Raw genomic sequence first — 14089 nt, 5'->3', positions numbered from 1 at the left:
ACCAACTAAGGTGGCATCTTGGCAATCCTAGTGATCTGCTGAAGGACAGACTGCTGTGAGAGCAAATGTGCCCATTTGGCAACTGAAATCTGCAGCCAGAACTACAATAGTTTGAGCCTTTATGGCAACAAGTATGGATCACACAAACTCCATATTGATCTTCCACTGCAGCAATGTTGGTTGGCTTGTGCCTGCTGCAATACTGAGACATCAGCCAGAGGCAATACTGGCAGTCATTCCAAAGGTCAATATTTCCACTTTGGAAAGAATGGGCTCCAAATCTAGGTATTTGCTCCATTTGGCACTTCCATACTCTCTGATATTGACAAAGGCCTGCAAATGCACTAAGCTTCTCAGTTACATGCCTGTCAGCTTTCACCTATATGTCCTCATCTGAGCTCCTATGCAATTTCACCAACCAGTGAACTGGCAAACATCGCTATTGCCCATTCATACTAGGTTCTCACTGCATGCTAATTGTTACTCTCTGCACTCTATCATTTATGCAGTGTTAGATTAAGTGACACAATGCTCTTCCTCAGAGATCTGGTCTTGTCTTTCCCATTCATAATGAAGTTGCACCAGAAGACCAAGTGGCAAATCTTGGGTATCTGAAAGATAAGAAGTGTAGGTAGGTGGAAAGCAAGAGATCCACAGTTACCCAAACTGTACTTTGCTCTTCATTCTAGATAGCAGAATTTATTGGAATAACTGTTCAACAGTCAAATTTATAAAAATTCAATTACAAAAAAATCAAACCTCATCTGGTTATTGGATTCTGACCAATTATAGCATCAGGACCTCCTTGCAAAGTTAAAATCAATGAGAATCAAGAAGAAAACTCTTCACTGGTCTAAGTTAACAAAGAAACTCATTGCAGGGAATAAGCATCACCAATAAGAGGGAGCGTCAAACCATGTTTCTTTGAAATTCAATGGCATTAACATCTTCAAATTACCTACCATCAACATACTGGAAATCACCATTAACCAGAAACTTAATTGGTCTAGCTACATAAATATGTTGGCTATGACATCAGATCTAGCCTGGCTACTCTTCTATAAGTAACTCACCTCCTTGCTCCCCACTACTTACATAACAAAAATCAGGAATGTGATGGAATGCTCCCCTGGAGAAGTGCAACTCCGACAACCATTCAGAAGCTTAACACCATCCAGGAAAACAACAATTGAGTGGGATCCCATTTGCCACTCTAGACATTGACTCCCTCTATAAGAGATATTGAAGCAACTTGCAAAAGCTTCCTTGACAGTGCCTCCAAAACCTGTAGCCTCTGCCACCTGGAAGCAGATCTGTGGAAACACCATCACTTCCAAGATTTCAAGTCACACATTCATCCTGGCTTGGAAAAGTACTACTGTCTTTTCATTGTTGTTGGATGAAAATCCTGGAATTCACTAACAGCAGTGACAGAATATCTTCACTACATAGTCAGCAGGAGTTAAAGAATAGTGTACACTATCACCTGCTTGTAGGAGACAAGAAATTTAGGGATCACTTAGCCAGTATCTACATCTCATGAATGAGAAACTTAAGTTGCACAATGTGCAGTCTGGTTATTCTCTTCACGGTACTTCTGTGAAGATATTGATTTGTCGCCAGATGTAAAGTGTCAGAATTAAAGCAATAATGACATGCATAAATTCAGTTGCATCAGAACACTATTGTAAGGAGAAATTTGTTTGTGACAAGTTAGGGTCTTGTATAGAAAGATATATATTGAAATAGCCAAACAAAAGATCATTACAGAAAAAGCCTGAACTGTCTTACAGAAACCAGGACCACCACTGGAAAATTGCATGTTTTTTTCTGACCTTTCATACCCTTTCTTCATAAAATATATCTGTGTTCTAATGATCAAATGCAAAATCATAATTGAAATAATTTACTGAAGAAACCCATCATCTTACAATTATATTAGTAATCAGATATCAATGGCTCCTGTACAGTCTCCATCCCAGGCCACCTGCTCTTTGTTATACTTAGTCTTTTTCCCCCTCAATCTTGTCTGGAGTTCCTAACTTTTGAAAACTGCATTTGACCCTATCTACTAAGTTGGATACTAGTTAAAATTGCCAATGATTGTTAATTTCCTATCCCGCTAGATTTTCAGCTACAGCATGTTCCAGGATGGAGATTTACTTGCTTGTGCTGAAATGTGTCTGTGCCACTTCCAAAATCTTATAATGACCTCCAACTTTGCTATCGACCTGTACAATTTAGCATATCTTCTCAACCTTCATTCTCACAAAACAATTTTCGTGAGTGAGTCTTCACATACATTTACCTTCAAATAGCTTCTGGACTTTAGTCAGCTGCCATACCTGACTGAAATTGGACAACTGTTTGCTACTTCTGAACATCAAGTCCACCCTAATTGTCTATTTTATCCCACTAAATATCCTCTGACTGTAACTCTGACTCCTTCCTATAATTTCTATCCCCTACCGCTAAATTGTACGTAGCCTAATTGTAACATAACCAGGCTTATCTAATTTAAGGTTTCCTTCCATCCATTCACATACCTGAAGGTCTATCTTTCAAATAAGCCACTGAACTGAGGCTTTTTTGCTTTTCTCGGAATGTAAAACAGCTCATGGGAACATTTGAAGAAGAGCACGGTAGTTATCTGCAGTGTCCTGGCTAATAGAAGTGACAAAGAAGATTGATAAGGCAGAGCAGTGGACGTTGGCTATGTGGACTTAAGTAAGGCGTTCGATGAGGTTCCGCATTGTGGACTGGATAGCAAGGTTAGATCGTATGGAATACTGGGAGAGCTAGGCATTTGGATACAAAATTGACTCAAAGGTAGGAAACCAGTGGTGTGCCGCAAAGATTGATGCTGGATCCAATGCTTTTTATCATTTATTTAAATGATTTGAATGTGAATATAGGAGGTATGGTTAGTTAGTTTGCAGATGATACCAAAATTGGTGGTGTAGTGGACAGCGAAGGAGGTTACCTCAGAGTAAATTGGAACTTGATCAGATGGGCCAATGGGGCTGAGGAGTGGCCGATAGAGTTTCATTTAGATAAATGTGAGGTGTTGCATTTTGGTAGGGCATATCAAGGCAGATTTTGTATACATAATGGAATGTTACCAGACAAGAGGCCTTGGGATGCAGATTCATATTTCCTCAAAAGTCGAGTCATAGGTAGACAGGTTACTGAAGAAAGTGTTTGGGAATCTTGCCTTTATTCATCAGCGCATTGAGTATAGAAGTTAGGAGGTCATGTTGCGGCTGTACAGGACATTGGTTAGGCCACATTTGGAATATGTGTTTACTCTGGGCTCCCTGCTACTAGGAAATATGTTGTGAAACTTGAAAGAGTCCAGCAAGATGTCCAAGGATGTTGCCAGGGTTGGAAGTTTTGAGCTATCAGGAGAGGCTGAATAGGCTGGGACTATTTACCATGGAGTATCCGAGGGTGAGGGATGACCTTATAGAGGTTTATAAAATCATGAGGGGCATGGATGGGATGAATAGCCAGGTCTTTTCCCCAGGGAGAGAGCTCCAAAATTAGAGGGCATAGGTTTAAGGTGAGATGAGAAAGGTTTAAAAGGGATCTACAGGGCAACTTTTTCACACAGAGGGTGGTACATGTATAGAATGAGCTGCCAGAGGAAGTGGTGGAGGCCGGTATAATTACAACATTTAATAGTCATCTGGATGGGTACATGAATACGAAAGGTTTAGAGTGATATGGGCTAAATGCTGGCAAATGGGACTAGATTAATTCAGGATATCTTGTCAGCATGGACGAGTTGGACTGTTTCCTTGCTGTACATCTCTATGATTGTGTAATTCTTGTCCTTCAATAACACCACTAAAAACAATTACCTATCATTATTACTATTCTTTTACACTGCAGAAACTAAACCTTTATGGATTTCTATCAATAATTTAGAAATCTGAGTGAACTTTCTTTTAAAGAGACAGCCTAACATTTGAGCATTCTGAGAAAAGTAAATAAAGATGGTGAACATCCTCTTGGGCGGACTTCAGGACAGACAACTACACAAAGTGGCCAAGCAGAAGCTGATAGCTAGATTCGGTACCAATGAGTATGGCCTCAACCATGACATTGGGTTCATGTCATACTAGAGTTGACCCCAATGCACTATATACTCTCTGTCTCACACACATACACACACTCTTACATACTCACACACTCATGCAGACCCTCTCTCATACACACATGCATACACCCTCCACAATCACACCCACACATGCATCCTATCACAGGCTTATACCCCATCTCTCTCACACACACACACTTTTCCAAGCTTACACACACCCTCTCATGTGCACTCACATTCTCTCTCTCTCTCTCTCCCCTGCATGTGCACACACATATAAATCTATGGGATGAATTTGTATGTGCAGAATTATATTTGCAGATACTTGCTGAAAAAAATATACAATCTGCAGGCAGTCAATCCATGTAATATACTGTAAATTCCACTTTGGAAATAGAACCAGTCGGACTCAAGATTGGATACAGTCAGACTCTGACCTTATACCTTTAATGCACTGTCTGAGCTGAGATGTCACTTTTTTTTTTATAAAACCTAAAGTTATCTCGAGAATGTGACTTAAAAGAAGTTCTGGGATTTACATATTAATGAACCTAAACCAGTAACTTATTCTAAATGATGAAAGACTTAACAACAAACTAGGTTTGTTTAATATATCATTTTACTTGCATGACACTGTAATCTTTTGCTATAAATTCTGCATCTTATGGTCCTGCTTCACAATCAGGTGATAAAGGAGCAGCACTCCGAAAGCTCGAACCTCCAAATTAACCTGTTGGACTATAACCTGGTCCTGTGTGATTTTTAACTTTGTCCACCCCAGTCCAACACCGGCTCCTCCACATCCTGTTTAAGAGTGATCGCCCTTCTCAGTAATTGCTCAGCAGCTCCTCAAGCACTTGTTAAATTAGTCTTAAAAGGAAACACCATTATAGCTTGATGTTTTGCTGCACCTAGCTCGAACGGGGTTTTTCAGAGAGAAACTGTACCCCAACTCAAAAAAGATATTTCCTGATGTAATTGTTCAAAGGCATTTCAGAGCTCAATGGTCAAACCAATAGCCATCTCCTCAACCACTAAGATTTAAGGATTAAGAAACATTAAAATGACAAAAATGGAAAAAGTGTAAATGGGGTCAAATCAGGTAGACAATGAGAAATAGTGAAAGAAATAGAAAGAAAAAAGTAATATTAAAGTAAATCTGACATTAAAATATCTAACAATTCTCCAGCTGAAGGAATGAAACTCTAGTTTCATTAATTCCTTTTCTGAACAATTTTGGGCTACAAATGACAGATATGAACAATTAATGCAGAATTACTTGTCAAGCTTTAATTCCTGTGACAAATTTAATAAATAATGAAAGTGTAACCCCCACCCAGCCTCCTAAAAATATTGGGGAAGCTAGGATTGTGATGTTGTTTGTGCAAAGCATGCTTTGGAGTGGCATCAATTGACCAGCAAGTCTGGAGATTCACAATTCAGAGAGTAGTTCTCAATAATGCTTAATTCTATTATCTCGCTGATCAATTTGCACATTAATAATGGTGCTTGTTCACTGTTAACCTAATAAACTGCTTCAAACATTTGTTAAAATTAAACTAGTTTAAGAGAAAATTAGGATATCAAAGCATTTGCCTGAATGTGATGGTTCATTCTATGTTATTACATCACATAAAGCACTATTCATCTTCCATTCTGTGTGGGATTTGTGTACACTATGGATTGTATACATTTTGGGACTTTTATTGCCTATTGCTTTGAACTGATTGGAGTTAAATAATTTAATCAAAAGTTCCTGTCTTATTTATGTCAGAATCAATAAAATTGTATTTGACTAATTTTTACCACAAATTCCTCAGCTTGTTTTGTACTGGTGAAGTATTTTAAATTTGTTTATGAGTTAATTCATTCCATGTGGACTGTGATGGCAAGGCTTGCATTTATTGTCCATCCCTAGTTGCCCAAAGCAATTGATAACAGACATGTTTCTTAAATCATTGCACTCCATGTGGTGTAGATGCTTTGCACAATGCTGTCAGATGGGGAGCATTCTTTGTATCAATTCAATGCAACAGAGTGGCATGCTGGGTTATTTTAGAGGGCAGTAAAGAGTCAAAGTGATTGACTTGAGTCTGGAGTCACACAAAAGTTAGACTCAGCAAAGATTTCCTTCCCTAAAGAATGTTGGTGAGCCGATTGATTAGATTAGATGTCCTATTTGTGGAAACAGGCCCTTCGGCCCTCCGAAGAGTAACCCACCCAGACCCATTTCCCTCTGACTAACGCATTTAACACTATGGGCAACTTAGTGTGTCCAATTCACCTGAACTGCACACCTTTGGATTGTGGGAGGAAACCAGAGGAAACCCACACAGACACGGGGTGAATGTGCAAACTCCACACAGACAGTTGCCCAAGGCGACTGAGATTTTATAAATCTGACAGCATTATTTACTCTACTGATGCCAGCTTTTAAAAAAATTCAAATTCTCAAAATGCCAGGGTAGATTTAGATTTATCTTCATTTATTGCACGACAGGTGAATTGGCCATGCTAAATTGCCCGTAGTGTTAGGTAAGGGGTAGATGTAGATGTAGAGGTATGGGTGGGTTACGCTTCGGCGTGGCGGTGTGGACTTGTTGGGCCGAAGGGCCTGTTTCCACACTGTAAGTAATCTAATCTAATCTAATCTAATGAGTCAATTGTTCAGCCTATCAAACCTGTTACTCCATTCAGTTAGATCATAGCTGGTCTGTATGCTCCCCATAACTCTTGCTTAACAAAAATCTATCCATGTCAGTCTTTAAAGCTCCAACAGACAAAGAATTTTTTTAGGGCACACAGTTCCAGCTTCCTGTTACAATTATGCTTTCTGATATTGCTCTTGAATGGCCTTTCTCTAATTTTACTATCCCGTTCCCTTGTTCTGGATTACACCAACAGAGAAAAAGCTCAGTGTATCCTTGCTATCAAATTGTTTTGGCATCTTAAAACAGCCTAATGACTCTCTGTCTTTGTTCCCAAGATACATTCCATTTCCTCCCATTCCCAATAATGAAGTCTGAAAAATGGCACAAAGCATTTACTATACTCCTGCTACAGCCTCCCCATGGCAGTGGTTCCCCAGAGGTGGACTGGTTGTTTCCTATCCATTAGCGAATTCTTTTATGTATTCCCAGGAGTTGAAAAAAAAACAATATGAGCATTACTCTTGGAGCAAAGCCACAGAGGATTTTGTCAGTGGGGATGAGGAGTATGAACTTGGCAAACTGAGAGCTGGGGAATGAAGAGATACTATTAAGCATTGGCAAGGTAGTATATTAAGGGAAAATATTACAGAATAGAGCATGGGCAGCAGATTTTCATTTTGTTATCACAAAAATTTTAACCTTACGTAAATAAGAATTTTTGAAGACAGATTCTCATGGAAAAAAGTGGAGAGAAAATAAATGCAATGATTATCACAAGAGAAAAAGTGCTAGAAAAACTAATCGGGCTGAAAGACTGATAAGTCCAACAGACCTGTTGAGATGCATCTTAGGATATTAAGTGTTGCTGCAAAGATAGTGGACGTACCTTTCCTCAGATTCTGGAAAAGTCCCAGGTATTGGAAAACTGCCAAAAAAAAACTATTGGCCAGTTAGCGTAGTATCTGTTATTGGGAAAATAGGAGTCTATTTTAAAGGATGTAATGAACATTTAGAAATATATAATATGATCAAGCAGAGTCAGCATGCTTCATGAAGAAGAAATAATACCTGACAAATTTACCAGAATTATTTGAGGAGACGACAAGAGGATACATAAAGGAGAAGCAGTGGATATATTTAGAATTTCAGAAGGCATTTGATATTAGGTTATTAAGTAAGACAAGCGTCCATGGCATTGAAGGTAGTACATTAATATGGATAGAGGATTAGCTAACTTATAGAAGATGGAGAGTGGGGTGGGTTTGGTGGGTTTGCATTTTCAGGATGGCAACCTGTAACTAATGGAATGCCACAAGGATTAATATTGGGGTCACAATTATTTACAATATATATTTAATGGCTTGGATGAGTAAAGTGAATGTACTATCACTAAGTTTATTTATGACATAAAAAGAGGTGGGAAGGCAAGTGGTGAGAATGATCAGTCTGCAGAAGGGATAGACAGGTTAAGAAAGTGGGCAAAAACTTGGTAGATGGAATATAACAGGAAAATGAAGTTATGCACTTTGGCAGGAAGAACAAAGAAACTCAATATTATTTAAAGGGGGAAAGACAGCAGAAAGCTACATTATAGGAGGACTTTGGAGTTCTTATGCAATAATAAAAAGCTAACGTCCAAGTTCAGTCGGTAATATAAAGGCTAATGGAACGTTGGCCTTTATTTCAAAAGGAACAAATATAAAATAGGGAAGTCTATCGAAGACACTAGTCAGACCACAGCTGAAATTCTGCCAACAGTTTTGGGCCCCTTATCTAAGGAAAGATATACTGGCATTGGGAGCAGTCCAGAGAAGGTTCAGTAGGCTGATCCCAGGTACAGAAGGACTATCTTACAAGGAGAGGATGGGTAGGCTAGATCTGTTTATTTAAGTTTAGAAGAATGAAGATGACCTTATTGAAACATATAAAGATTGTCAGGGGACTTGACATGGTAGATGTGGAAAGGCTGTTTTCCCTGTGAGGGAGTCTCGGACCTGAGGACATAATCCCAGCTAAAGGATTAGGACATAAATGAAGAGAAATTTCTTCTGAAGAAAGTCAACCTGTGGAATTTCTTACACAAGAGTCACTTAAACTAGTTCATTAAGTATGTTTAGGGTTGAGACTGACAGATTTTTTTTAATCAGTGGGCATTAAGGTTATGACAAAGAGGCAGGAAAGTAGAGTTGAAGATTATCAATCAGCTATAGTCTCACTGAATAGCATAGCAGACTCAATCGGCTGCATGTCTTCTGCCCATATGTCTTATAGTCTTTTAAAACATGTTTCCAAATGCACTTGTTTAAAAAGAAAATCCCATTCCAATGTAATAGATTAAGTAGACTCACAAGTCCAGAGTTTAAAGTTCTTAGTCAGTTTTAGGTTTTCTGAATCACACCTGATACATCAATACAGACCCCCAAAAGCTCAACACCCAGACTTCGGGAATAGAAAAATCAGCTGCGGTCAATATTCCTGAAAGCAATGCAATAGTCTCTACTGCAAATTGTGTCTGCACAGGCTGCTAACAAAGTAATAGCTATAGTTAAGCAGCCTGCTGTCCTTCTGTGTCCAGGCTAACATGTAAGGAATAGCAAGGTGGGTGAGTTGAATTAATTTCCTAATGTACGGAACTTCAACAAGTCCATAAATGTGCCATGTGACCCAGATAGTCGCATTGAACTTATATGTGACTGGTTCATGCATCTTTCAAATTTTATTAAAATGATCATTTTCCAAATACAAAGTAAGAACATTTCTTTCAATCATCTTGTCCTCTTCTGACTATGGGCTCAGAATGGCAACCTTTCCATTCTGTTGGCAACTGATCTCAGACGTTTTCTTAATTCAATGGTAAGGCAAAAAATAAAAGCATTTTGTTTACTTTTCAGAACAACTAACTGAAGTGATTAGCAGAAAGGCATTAAAAGGGAAGCTAGATAAACATTAGAGGGATAAGTTGAAGAAGCATAGGTGAAGTCTCATGTGTAGCATATACACTGGCAAGGACATGTTGGGTCAGACTGCCTGTCTCAGTACTCTGTTATACCACTGCCTTGGTCAAAATAGACTCAGCATTGACCAGACCATATATCTTTTTCTGATCCTTATAGCTATGTATCAACTGGGACAGTGCACCTGGGGCCACAAAGGGCCAGTCAGCTTTTGAGAATCATAAATCTACTCACTCCAATTAGGCTGCATTGGAAATTAATACAGTGTAGCAGAAAGCTAGCACAGATCAGAGAATGAACTTGGAAGTCTAGGTCTATAGGGTTCAGCTACCCCATTGGTCAGTACATTTACCAACTCAGTCAAATAATAAGAGAGAAGGTTTTTCATTGTTATAAAACTTCTGATCCAAATATAATCTATTATCTCTTTAATGGGAAATATCCAAGCTACTTAGTCCATGACTGGGTCTCCTAAATATGATTGAATCTGTATTTTTTTAGGCTAAAACAGAAGTGGATAGAAAAGTGCTCTATTTGCCAATTGTCAAATTGTTTTGAAGCAATCTGCCTATTAGCCATGTATCTGTTTTCCAGGAGTATCAGTCAAGAGCTTCAGCTGTGGCTCCCTGATCTGCATTTCCTTTGTTCCCGCTTCACTTAAAATGACATTCCGATCACATTCTTGATGACTAGAATTGTTTTTCATTCTTACTGGTTCATACTGTCTTTGAGTTATCTCCCTCCGAATCTCCTCCAGTTCATTCATCCTCAAGTTATGGTCAGTTTCAGCTTCCTTCCTTCGCCATTGCGATCGGCAAACTATTTCTTTGTGAATATCGACAAAGAATTCTGTAAAACCAGAAGTAATGTGTCCAGTAAGTAAGTAGTAAATGGTTGTAATTATTTTAACAGATCATCATGCACTTAATCCAGGGCAATTTCTGTTCCAGACAAGGATCTTGACCAGATGGGCCAATGGGCTGAGAAGTGGCAAATGGAGTTTAATTCAGATAAATGAGAGGTGCTGCATTTTGGGAAAGCAAATCTTAGCAGGACTTATACACTTAATGGTAAGGTCCTAGGGAGTGTTGCTGGACAAAGAGACCTTGGAGTGCAGGTTCATAGCTCCTTGAAAGTGGAGTTGCAGGTAGATAGGATAGTGAAGAAGGCGTTTGGTATGCTTTCCTTTATTGGTCAGAGTACAGGAGTTGGGAGGTCATGTTACGGCTGTACAGGACATTGGTTAGGTCACTGTTGGAATATTGCATACAATTCTAGTCTCCTTCCTATTGGAAAGATGTTGTGAAAAGATTTACAATGATGTTGCCAGGGTTGGAGGATTTGAGCTGTAGGGACAGGCTGAACAGGCTGGGGCTGTTTTCCCTGGAGCATCAGAGGCTGAGGAGTGACCTTATAGAGGTTTACAAAATTATGAGGGGCATGGATAGGATAAATAGGCAAAGTCTTTTCCCTGGGGTCAGAGAGTCCAGAGCTAGAGGGCATAGGTTTAGGGTGAGAGGGGAAAGATATGGTTGGATCGAAGGGTCTGTTTCCATGCTGTACATCTCTATGACTCTATGACTCTTTATGGGCAAAATATGATTGAGTCCATATTTTTTGGCCTAAAGCAGAACTGGATGGAAAAGTGCTCCAATATTTCATATGTTTGTGCAGCAGAGAGATTAGGAATGATTAACTTGCTATTTACAGTCATAGAGTCATAAAGATGTACATCACGGAAACAGACCCTTGGGTCCAACTCGGCCATGCTAACCAGATATCTCAAACTAATCTAGTCTCACTTGCCAGCACCCGGCTCATATCCCGCCAAACCCTTCCTATTGATATGCCCATCCAGATGCCTTTTAAATGTTGCAATTGTACTAGCCTCCACCACTTCCTCTGGCAGCTCATTCCATTCATGTACTACCCTCTGCGTGAAATCATAAACAAAATAACTTTAACAAGTGGAGAACAAAATAAATATTTATTCAAACCTGCCACTCCCTTGTTATTTTAGATTAATTTGACCCATGAACTAACAATGAAGTTAAAGATAGTCAGGAGTAGGTAGGAAAGTGAAATTGAAGTCACAATCAAATCAGCTATGATCTTACTTATTAGTAGAGTAGGCCCTTCCCAGCTTCTAGTCTTATGTTCATAATCTGCATTTTTGTATATGGTAATGTTAAGACTACTGTTGGCATTATCAGCAAATGGATCAGCATATGAACATTTTCACATGACATCTCTTTGTTCATAATTTTAGTGAAAGTACCAAACCAAGTCAAAATCTGCATATAAATCCCAGACAAATATCTTGTGACTTTTTCTGATGGATTCTAGACACGATCACACTTGCTGAAGTGTCTAGCAATAGCCTCACTTTATTGATTGTAGCACAGTGGAGCCTTTAACTAAACAATGTATCTATTCTGGACACCTGAAATAAACATCAATCAGTACTTTCTGAAGTTTAAGTGAAAATGCCTGGATGAATGAACGTACCAGTGCGCAAGTGGTGCAACACAAAAGCTATTTAGATCAGCAGACTCAGGTTTCATAACCATTTCACATCAACTGTGCGTTCTAAAAATTCTCAGTGACAGCACAGGGTATACTTTCACTTTGTGTCTCAGAACCACAGCCGAAATAAATCTTTTGCAACAGCAAATGTGTTGATAAAAGGCATTGTACTCACAAGAAAATGTTAAGCTTGCCCTACCTGCTGATTCATTTTTCTGCCTCTGACTTGTTTGGACTGTGTGTTGGGCTTGCTTCAGTGACTCATCTGTTTCTATTTGTAGTCTTGCCTTGTCAAAGCTGTTTAATAGCCCTTTAATATTCACTTTGTTTGCAGTTCTTTAAAAATATTTTCTAATGAGCATTATATAAAATTAGACAGAAATTACAACATGGAGAAGGATATTCAGCCCAGCCAGCCAGTGTTAGCATTTATCTTCCACATCAGCTACTCACACACTATTCCATTAATGTACACCACCTTTCTTCAATCACCTGTTTTTGCTATTCTTAAAATGTTGATATGCTCTCTAATTCAATCACTTACTTTCATAGTTCATTCTACAGCTTCTCAAATGCCTACAAAAAAGTTTACTGCTGTTCTCTAGCTTCATACTATTTTTGAAGCTTCTAACAATGTGCTCTGTTCACAAATACCTTAGCCACTGGAAACAGGTAGGTACTATAGACTTTTTTTCTATCCCATAATCATTTAAACACCTGCCAATTTACCCCTTACTGCTGTAATGAAATCTACCATCGAGATTTTAATTTACTCAAGAAACGTATTTTCTGCCATGAAAATCAATACGACATCCTGTCGTTTCAATTTTAAATGAAAAATGTAAGGTCAAACATTTTTAATGGAATAAATGTGTTCTATAACTTTTTTAAGCTGCACAGTATTGCAACACTAACCAGGGCAATGGGGGAATGTGTGTGCCAATCTCTGCAGTGCTGCATTTTTAAACCGTAGTAATGATGTGAGGTGGGCAAGAATTGAGCTAAGGTTTGATTTCTTGTTTGTTACTGAGGAAGGAGATAACCAGGAAATTATAGTGCCTCTGATTATGTTCATAGATTTCTTAATGCCTAATACAAGGTGAAATATATCGAGAAGGGGAAGCAGTATCTGCCCACCCTGGGAGTGGACCAAAAAAACTGGCGAAGGAGACAAAGCAATGGAATTTTAAAAGTAAAACCTTCAATGTGGGAAGCTCCACTGACAGAGTCAAGCTTGGAGCCATGCCATGGGAATTGGTACATATGTAGGTTTAAATTATGCTTTGCTTATTTCTCAACATGAAAAAGAAGGCTGAAATTGGAGGTGTCACACATGAACGTTTCTGGTGCCTCCTAGTGGTTGCTTATTGGAAGCACCGACCTGTTAGACATGTAAAAAAACCAAAATGGGTAAAAAAACAAAATATACTTAAATACTCCATATAAATTGCAGGGATACTGAACCAAAGCCCCCCAAATAACACAAAGCCCTAGTTTGATTTGCAATTGTAAATAAAATAATTTTATTAATTAAGTTTTAACCGATGTATTTTTATGATAGCTCAAGTTTTGCAGCAACAAATCAGCGATTAAGTCAATACTGCCTGCAAAGCAGCAGGCTCTGAAATTACACACTTTTTAAATCATCCATTCTATCCATATTGATCTTGAAATATCAGAAAAATCAATAGAGCTATTATTTGTATACTTATTAGCGTCATCACAGTGCTAAGCCAACAATGAAATGAAAACTATGGCAACCTTCCAGGTAATGGAATGTGTGAGAATATCAGACAATTATTCATAGTTCAAACTGAACTTTGATTCATTAAGGCATGCAAGTGTAAGCACAGAGG

General features: G+C 38.6%; 1 protein-coding gene across 4 annotated transcripts in view; it reads right to left on the bottom strand.

The window, feature by feature from the left end:
- LOC140465729 (leucine-rich repeat-containing protein 46-like) overlaps positions 1-14089 on the bottom strand; it is a 47400-nt gene that overhangs the window by 13425 nt on the left and 19886 nt on the right. For 3 of the 4 annotated variants that reach the window (XM_072561394.1, XM_072561395.1, XM_072561391.1), the window contains exon 8: positions 9451-10556. In XM_072561394.1, the coding sequence (XP_072417495.1) occupies positions 10279-10556 (278 nt within the window). In that variant the 3' untranslated portion in view covers positions 9451-10278. Of the gene's footprint in view, positions 1-9450; positions 10557-14089 lie in introns of those variants that run through there. The other variant, XM_072561393.1, reaches the window with a different exon arrangement.

The sequence above is a fragment of the Chiloscyllium punctatum genome, chromosome 42, assembly GCF_047496795.1.
Source record: "Chiloscyllium punctatum isolate Juve2018m chromosome 42, sChiPun1.3, whole genome shotgun sequence".
Classification (NCBI taxonomy): Eukaryota; Metazoa; Chordata; class Chondrichthyes; order Orectolobiformes; family Hemiscylliidae; genus Chiloscyllium; species Chiloscyllium punctatum.
This window is presented reverse-complemented; position numbering and strand designations above follow the sequence as displayed.